Raw genomic sequence first — 9222 nt, 5'->3', positions numbered from 1 at the left:
TACTTACCCGTGAGGGTTTCAAGGCACTTGAGGGGGAGGGGGGCTGCTGATCCGTCTGGGCGCTGGGGCTCAGTAGCAGAGATCCTTCCTGAATTGGGTGAGCGACGGGGATTGCCTGAGGTGGAGAGGCAGGAAGTTCCAAGATCACACCTTTTCATGCTAGGCAGAGTACTTACACAAATCACCCACACAGTAGCCTGGCTGTGGTGTCCAATCACAAAATATGTTTATTTCTCACCACTTTTTCACCTTGGTTTTATTGATAAAAACTACACAAAAGCTAAACTGATAATATTAATAAAAAAACAATGTTACACCCGGTTTAAGAAATATGTTTCCCGAGTTTCACCAAAATACGCACCCATTGCCCTCCCCCACCCTTTTCCTGCACGCCTGCCTTGCGTGTGTACCCAAATCAACAGGTGGCCCACTAACCGCCCAGTACGCGGCACATATAGACTGCATCACACTTCTGAGCACTTCCTGTTGGAGCTGCAGTAACAGTAATGACTGTAATCACAATAAAGGTAATTTCAGTTTAAAGAACCCTGCGCAGTAAGTATTTTTACATGGACATGCATCAAATATGCAATTGATTTACAGGGTCAACAATATTTGGGGGGAATCCAGGTGCGTTCCCATGTCTGGGATCTGATAGTATGAAGCGTTCAATTGGAAAAAAGCAAATGCCATAAAAAATTATAATAATAATAATAAATCTCAACTTAAACAAAGCTATTTATAGTAGTAAACACATGAACGAGAAGCCACGCCCACGACCCTTCCTACCCCAGCCCACCCATGTTCTCAGTTATCCTGTGGTTCTCTGCCTCTTGAACCGTGCGATGGAGAAAAAGAAAACTGGGAGGGAACAGAAATACACAAAGCAAACTCTTGGCCTGTCTCTTCATGTAGCTAGAGTGAAAATCTATTTCTCAGTTGTAACTGTGCAGTATTTACATCCTTGTCAATGGTCTCTTGTTTGTCAAAGTTCCAAAGCGGTATTGGCGCAAGTGGCCAGAATATGCCTCCAGAGTTCCTCGAAAGTTGAAAGTCTGCAAAGTTATAGAAAGAAGCCTTTTATGCCCGCTTGTTTTTTTTATGCCACTAAAGTTCAAAATGGCGTCTGTGTTTGCCCTTTCGCCCCCACTCGTGTCAGTGCTGCGGTCCCCTCTGTCCTTCAGGGCAATTCCCATCACAGGGTAGGTATTCTCTCAATGTAGATGGTGGGGGCGGCAGAGCGGGCTATCGTGGCAATGTAGCTGTGGTCGCGGCTGAGCTCCAGGTTGGTGGTCTCGGCCTGATCCCGAGAGATAGCGTCATAGCCTTTGTTTACATGTCGGGGTTTATGAGTCTGGCAGTATCCCATCCCTGGCTGGTCGCAGCTGTAATATGGCACAGTCTTGATATGACGAGGAACCTGAAGAAACACAAGACAGAACGATATCTCAATATGGTGCAGAGCAGACAAGTAACTTTCACAGATGCCTGTCGGTTCATTATACATCACAACTTCGTCGCCATATAATCAGAAACAAATGCATATTTACTGTATGCAGGTGGCTGTTTGAAAGTACACTTATACGAGCATTTATTTTTGTTGATATAAGAATGCGGACTTTGTACTGAGATGTCTATATTGGTTTACAAATCTGGTAATCATTCTCCGCTAAGCTTGTATCATGTTGCCTTTTCTTTTATGGGTAGCTTTATTTACATATTAAAAAGACTAGTGGTGCCACGATTCAACAGGATGCCAGCCTAAAACCTAGAATTTCTGAATATCTTACAACAACAACTTGGCAAAATGAGACACCGGCTTGTTACCTTAGAGGCGTTTTTAGCAAAAATGTAAATAACATTTGAAAGTTGGAAAACATCATTGTAATTTTGAGGAGAACATTAATAAGTGTGTTAATCGCTCCTCTTATACGTTCACCCAACGGATTACAGATTAAGGCACACTGGTAACATGAAAAGTTAAGAAAAATACAAGTCTGGGAACATGAAAAGTTAAGAAAAATACAAGTCGCTGAGGACCAAGATTTGTTGCACCTTGCACAATTCACAAGAAGAGTGAAAAGAGAGGCGGTGCCCCGCACATAAAAACACGCATTTGTAATGCAATCGATCTCGCATTTGTGAACGTTAGAGCTATTTGCGCTCTACATGACAATGTATTTTACTTGTGTTGTCGAATGTTACCTTTCTTTCTCAGATTAACACATGTAATATTTCAAACAGTGCTCCACATAATGCAGTGTGAGTAACAGGTAAATGGAGACAGGTGTGTCGTCATGACCTGTGCTTTAAATGGGCCGGTACTGTCCGGTAAGGAGTACCGGCACTTTTTTATTTTGAGAGGGAGAGTACGGGCACTTCTCAAGAAAAAAAGCAATACTTTTAATTGGAGAGTGCCAGCACTTCTCAGAAACAACGGCGAAGGCAGGTGACTATAGAGAGGACCCCTGTGCCCTTTTATCCCTGGGCGCACCGAGGGGTCCCCTGCCGATTGGTCCTTTTAAACCAAGCCTACCAATCAATGCACGGCCTTTTCCTGGGCTCAGCTGCTGCCCGCTCTTGTTTCCGCTCCTCGGTAGGGGATTGTCGCGGCCCCTTTACCGGTCTGGCTGCGCCTTCCCGGGCCGCGTGCTAGAACAGCCCTCTGCATCTGTCAGGAGTACAGCCGCCCAGAAAGGGGTCAAGTGAGTACAACTGGAATGGTCCGGTTACCAACAAGTTTCAGCTTGGAAACAGGGCCGGACTGCCAACCGAAACCGGCCCTGGCAAACTGTTTGTCCGCCTCCCCCCTGGGGTGAGAGGTGTGCAGCCAAGCAGTTTGCGAGGAGCAGTTTCGGCCGATTTTGTTACAGGGGGCTGATATTGCCAACCCCCGGTAACAAAAACGGCCCCCCAGGGGTCCAAAACCAGCCCGCACCCTAGCTGCCCACCGGGGAAACTCCCGGTGCCTGCTACGGCCAGCCTGGCCCTGCTTGGAAACATTATCCCACCGACTAAGACATTGCAGAGGTAAGATAGCTCATAGTAGGCGCACACGTGACATTCACTCTTCCCATTTGCCCAATGACTCTCAGAAACTGAGCGTGTTTTAAAAACCACCGTCCTAACAACTTGCCATCTACGCGCTAGGGATAAAATGCATATATTTCGATTCCAACGCGGGTCTTTTGACCTCATTGCTTCTACCATTCCTTCCTCTAAAACAAACATAACCCGGCGCTGATCGGGTGCTTGCTGTACTATGCTGAATGCGCGCTATATGTTACCGCGCCTTATTTTTTACCCGGTTTACTTAAATACAAGAGATGAAAGCCCTCACCCTAGAGTCACTATCGCCCCTACATCATGCGACCCCGCGTCCGTGAAAACAGCTGCGAGCCGCCATTACCGCGCCCGTCCTACATAAGGCCGCCTTAATGAAAACTTTCGAACATCACTGCCGCTCTGCGAACCGAGTCGCGCGCATCCACGCATACGCTGCAGGACCTAGCTAACTAACCATTGCTCTCCGCGCCCCCGCCTGCAGCGACCTCAAAATCTCTTAAAACATCTTATCTATTTAACGATTACTACTCTATAAAGACCTACACGCTACGCCTAGGCCCCCTCAAACCTCCTGTGCCACAATGCACGCCGCCGACCGGAAACCTCGCTCCACCTTGACGATGTGCCCCTGCAGCTTGCCGGAGGTTCGAAGGGACAAAGAGGCTGATGATCGCTGGGCGTAGATTTAAATAGCCTTCGTCGCGCCCCGATGACGTCACTTCATTCACCCCCCTTTTCCGGTCCTGGGGGAAGGTCTCGTCCCGCGGCGCTACTAAGGGCGCCCCTCCTCTAGGCGCGGGGGGCGCCGGTCAGTGGGTTAATACATACAGATATGCATGGAACCTGAAGACTTACTAGTTGAAGAATTTCTACTCACATAGGGGCATATTATCAAGCACGGCGTTAACATTATCGCCGCTTTAGCGGCAGAAAACTGCCGCTAAAGTGGCGATAATGGGCTTGATAATATGCCGCAGAGAAATCCCATAGAAGCCCATGTTGACACCAGAACATGGGCTTCTATGAGAATTCTCAAGGGCATATTATCAAGCCCATTATCACCGCTTTAGCAGCAGTTTTGTGCAGCTTAAACGGCGATAATGTTAACGTCATTTCTTGATAATATGCCCCATACACTCTTAGTATGCGATCAGTGATTGATTGCAAGACCAGACAATCAACAATCATTTTCAGGTTTTGACTGCTGGTCATTGCAATTTATATTTATTTTGAAAGCATGACTTAGAAAGCTATGATTCCTCAGTGGGGGGAACAAAAATAAAACGAGAGAGCTCACACAAAATGAGAGCAGCTAAAAATCCGAAAGGTGTCAATTAAATACTTTCAGCTGCCTGCCACCCTGAAATGTAAATCTAGACAGGGGTAGGGACTCGTGGAATTTGGGAAGAGGGGAGCGCTCTCGACGTCTTTCTCAAATAAATAATTTAAAAGTACGGTAGCCTGAAAGGCCATACTTTCTGCGTTTGACGCATCAGGAAAAGGACTCGTGCTAAAGGAAGTGACACCCTTCCTAGACCTGTTTATTACTTTGTAAACTCGGAGGCACGCAAGCAGATTCTTCCTGTGTTTCTTTATTCTAAGAGCATTATTAGCTATCAAACAACTAAGCATGTCCTGCGACTCTCTCACGTGCAGCAATGATACGATTTTGGATAGTTGTTCTCTTCTGCCACTTAATTCAAGTTGCACCTGTGAGTACATTTTGTATGCCCGTCTGGGAGTCAATTATTCATTGCTTGTCCAATCTCACCGGGCTGAGTATTGATGAATATTTATCATATTTCTAATTTGTAGCGCTACTGTCACCAGAATGTGACGTTCCAGGCGCCTTGGAGGAGGGTAGGTCTTGCAGCACTGTCCCTGACCTGACAAGGTGTCATGCAGTTTTTCTGGGACCCTCCAACTTGCCTAAGGGTATTGTTCTGCTCACCTTGGGGTGAAATCATTAGGCTGCAACCATTCAGGTGCAGTATCATACATATTGAGCGGCCATCCTTTATTAGAAAGGAGGTCTCATGCCCCTCAGGGGGCGATAAATCACTATTTCTGACCCTGATGAAGTGCCAACTGACAATTTGGGCAATCAAGGCACGAAACATGTCGACCTCATTTGCAGACAGCTATCTAGGTACATTGTGACCGGACGATAGCACCACTGTTTTTATTTAGTCCTGGTACCCTTACTCCATAAAAATTGTTTTTAAGGCACCAGAGTCAATTTTAGGCACACCTCACTGTTCACTTGACACACTTTCGCAGAGCTCCCCCTCATGCATTCACCTAAATGGCGAATTCGTATCAAAAGACATTCGACAAATAGCCCCCAAGCCCGTCAGGCATTGCAGCCCGGCCAGACAAGGAGTGCCCAATGATGACGCATGACACACTAACTGTGAGGGCATTAAGATCTGACCTTTTGGGCTCCCCGCTACAGTAGTACTAGACACATGGTCTCACCACTTTGTGACCACTATGAGGAACTACTCCTACTTTGATGGTCAAAAAGTACACGTACCTGCACCACAGTATGCCCCTATTGGGTGAATCTAATAGATGTACCAGTGCCTTAATGGTACCCAATATTTCTGTGTGAAACTAGAATGGTGTGGCGATTAATCATGGAAAATGGGCAGTCGCGCTGTCTGTGAGGTAGAAAGCAGACAGTGAATGTCCAAAATGTAAAAAACAAAACCAAAAACAACCAGCATTTGCAATGCAATAGGTCTCGCATTAGGAAAGTTTGAGCTTTTTGTATTGTAAATTGACTAATTTTTTATTTATGTGTTGGTATTGAAAATATTGAAATTACTAGCTTTCTCATGTACAATGTCAATAGTTTTAACTGTTGCAAATGTGACACCTATAGCATTTGTAATGCAATATGTGTTGTATTTATGTGACTTAGATGTATTGATATTACAAATAACAATGGCTTTTACTTTTTGCAAATAATTAATACTTAAATAAAAGTTAATGTAAATTATAATGGCAATCGTTAAGTTTGTAAGTGCAGAAAGCGTGCAGGGTAAACTTATTATTTTGGTTGTTTGATACTCAGATCTAGGCAAAGCTGCAAGAAAACACGGCAGGGGGAGGGCGGTTGAGAGATAGGCGAGAGGAATGTGTGTGTGGCAAACACTGTTGGGGTGCGTGACATATAGATATGGGCAAAGCTGCAAAAAACCATATGGTAACTTAAATCCTTAGACGGAGAATTAATGGAGCTCATGTTATTGACCTTAGAAGGATTAAAAGGGAATGAGCACGGCATATGTTAACTTTGTAAGCGCAGAAAGCGTGCAGGGCAAACTTATTATTTTGGTTGTTTGAGACTCAGATCTGGGCAAAGCTGCAAGAAAACACGGAGGGGGGAGGGCGGGGGAGAGATAGGCGAGAGGCATGTGTGTGTGGCAAACACTGGTGGGGCTCAGAGCGTTCTGTTGCTGCCTTGCCTTGTATTTCTATGGTTCCTTAAACCTTTAGAGGCAATTCTTTTATTTTAACTAAAAGGATGGTAGTTAAATGGTGTTTATGGCAGGATGGTCGTTAAATGGTGGCTACGGAGAAGCTGTGTGCTGAAAGGCAAAGAGAACACAGGCATGAAAGTGAAAGCGAGGATGAAAATGGAATGAGTGTGGCAGGATGGTCGTTAAATGGTAGCTACGGAGAAGCTGTGTGCTGAAAGGCAAAGAGAACACAGGCATGAAAGTGAAAGCGAGGATGAAAATGGAATGAGTGTGGCAGGATGTTAGTTAAATGGTGGTTACGGGGAAGCTGAGTACTGAAAGGCAAAGAGAACACGCCCAAAGCTGTAAGAAAACACGAGAGGCATGTGTGTCTGGCAAACACTGGTGTGGCTCAGAGCATTCTGTTGCTGCCTTGATGCCTGTGTGTGTGAGCAGTGGGGCTGTGTGTGTGAAGTGCCTAAAGTTGCAAGAAAACATATGGTTATTTAAATCCTTAGACGCAGAATTAATGGAGCTAATGTTATCGACCTTAGAAGGATGAAAAGGGAATGAGCGCGGCAAATGTTAACTTTGTAAGCGCAGAAAGCGTGCAGGGCAAACTTATTATTTTGGTTGTTTGAGACTCAGATCTGGGCAAAGCTGCAAGAAAACACGGAGGGGGGAGGGCGGGCTGTGTGCTGAAAGGCAAAGAGAACACGGGCATGAAAGTGAAATCGATGGATGGCAATGCATCTGTGAGACTAGCCCTGTGGTGGGGGAGGGACAGTTGTGAGAGGCGCCATGAGGAAACAATCTCTCGGCATGCTGTGGTGGGGGCGGGGAAGCGCATTCCAGGCGGGGGAGCGGACCCTTTGAAGTATGATGCCGAGGCTGTGGCTACACGTGCACGCGCCAGTGGGCTGAAGCGCTTCCCCAAACGGATTGCATGGCGGCACGATGCACGTGATAGTGCGCGTGCTCGCCATGCCATCCACTTTTGGGAGCACTTTGAAATGCCCCTCTTACTAGAGTCTCGCATAGCGATTGCGTAAACGCAATAGCTAGGCGAAACCTAAAAAGAGCCTATATGTCACACTTGAAAGGGGATGGTGTGTAAATAATGACAAAAAATTATATATAAAAAGTGCAGCCCCTCTCAAAGTTATGATTGTAAAACGGCCGTAAATTGCATGGTCTCGATCTTGTTTACGCATGGGCGATGGCACCTGCTAAAAGTGCATGTTGTTCCCCGTTTCGAGGTGTGCAAACAAGGCATGTGCAGAATTTGCCTACACAATTTGTGGTAGATTTTACCTGGTGAAAAAGGTTCAGGCAAAAACTAAAAACCCATTTTATGAAATGTAGGAAATGTAGCACTCCTACCCTATAGAAAGGAAACTTCACCTTTCAATTCAATTAGAACTATAATAAAGAGACTACAAATCTGACTTGCAATGGAGTGAAATTTTAAGAAAGCACACAGATTCTTTTCAAGTCACTCTCGAAGTGTTGAAATCTGATTTACGCCCCTCCCTCCATGTATACACCAAGGTGAGCATGTGTTCTATTTGCCCACACCATTTTCTGTAGGTTTTAACTAGATACATCTTGCAGGCATACATTCTCAATGTGAGCAATTACACGGGGAAACAGCTCCAGTCACTAACACATTTCCTCCATAACGATCTTGTTTATGTTGTATGTGGGAGATTGACTGCCATGGTTTGGAGAGGCATCCACTGCCATTAAAGACCCTAAAAGTCTACTTGAGCTGTAGGGTGCCGGCTTCAAGGAGGGGTAATCTACAGCGATAGGCATTGAAAGCTTAGGTCTACTACCATATATTCTGCACCGGGAAGAATGGTGAGCTGGCATCGAAACGGAACAAAACCAGTTACTGTAAAACAGGAAAAGGTTATCTGCTTGAAAGAGAAATGACTGTTAAATACTGTTCGAGGTGGAGCATTCTGTTTGACCGAACCTGACCTAGACCCCTAACACCCGTACACTCACGGCAAACCACTCTTTACCTCTGTGTTCATCACCATCTTACTCCCAAGTCAGCCGCGTTGCATTGTGGAGAGCGACACGGTAAAGAAGAGCAGCTTGTCCTTAGCAACCGCAGAAGGGCGCATTGTCGCTAGTAGGGGACAAGTTAATCAGTTCATCAAACAGCGAACAGTTTCATGGATTCAGTTAACAATGGATTTCTACCACATAGATCAAATAAACACTGCTCTCCTACGGGGGTTGTTAATACCAAAGTCTTCTTTTTGCAGAAAATCACTACTCCCCTTTAAAGAAAAAGTGGTGCGGTCCGCCAGTGACGGGCTCTGGCAGCCATATTTGTTGTCTCCTAGAGTATGCAAGCGCTCCGTAGGAATGTGGCAATGACATGCATCTGGACAAACCAGAGTAAAAACATGTGTTGGCCGCGCGCGAGCGGCCGGAGACGCAAAATGTGGTGGGGGAGAAGCTGGAGTTGTGTGTGCGCGTGCGTCATCGCGATCGCTCTGAAAGCGAAAGTGATCGCGATGACGCACACGAGTTTTCAAAGTGCTGTGCACGATAGCGTGAACGCAAGCGTTAGGCCAGCCAGCAGTACTTTGAAAATCCCACATACAAAATGTCTCTTCGAGCCAGCGCAAGCGCTGGGGCTCAGCGAGACCTAAAAACCACACACACAAGT

The 9222-nt window shown here is 45.9% G+C and overlaps 1 protein-coding gene across 2 annotated transcripts in view; it reads right to left on the bottom strand.

Moving 5' to 3' along the window:
• Window positions 1-204: 204 nt before the first annotated feature.
• LRRTM4 (leucine rich repeat transmembrane neuronal 4) overlaps window positions 205-9222 on the bottom strand; it is a 1708634-nt gene continuing 1699616 nt past the window's right edge. For both annotated transcript variants that reach the window (XM_085636424.1, XM_085636423.1), the window contains one exon: window positions 205-1420. Coding sequence is in view for 1 of the 2 variants with exons in the window: in XM_085636423.1 (XP_085492549.1) it covers window positions 1196-1420 (225 nt within the window). In the remaining variant the exon portion in view is untranslated. The remainder of the gene's footprint in view (window positions 1421-9222) is intronic.

Source organism: Triturus cristatus, chromosome 11, assembly GCF_964204655.1.
Source record: "Triturus cristatus chromosome 11, aTriCri1.1, whole genome shotgun sequence".
Lineage (NCBI taxonomy): Eukaryota > Metazoa > Chordata > Amphibia > Caudata > Salamandridae > Triturus > Triturus cristatus.
Note: the sequence above shows the minus strand (reverse complement) of the source record. Positions and strands in the feature narration are given on the sequence as shown.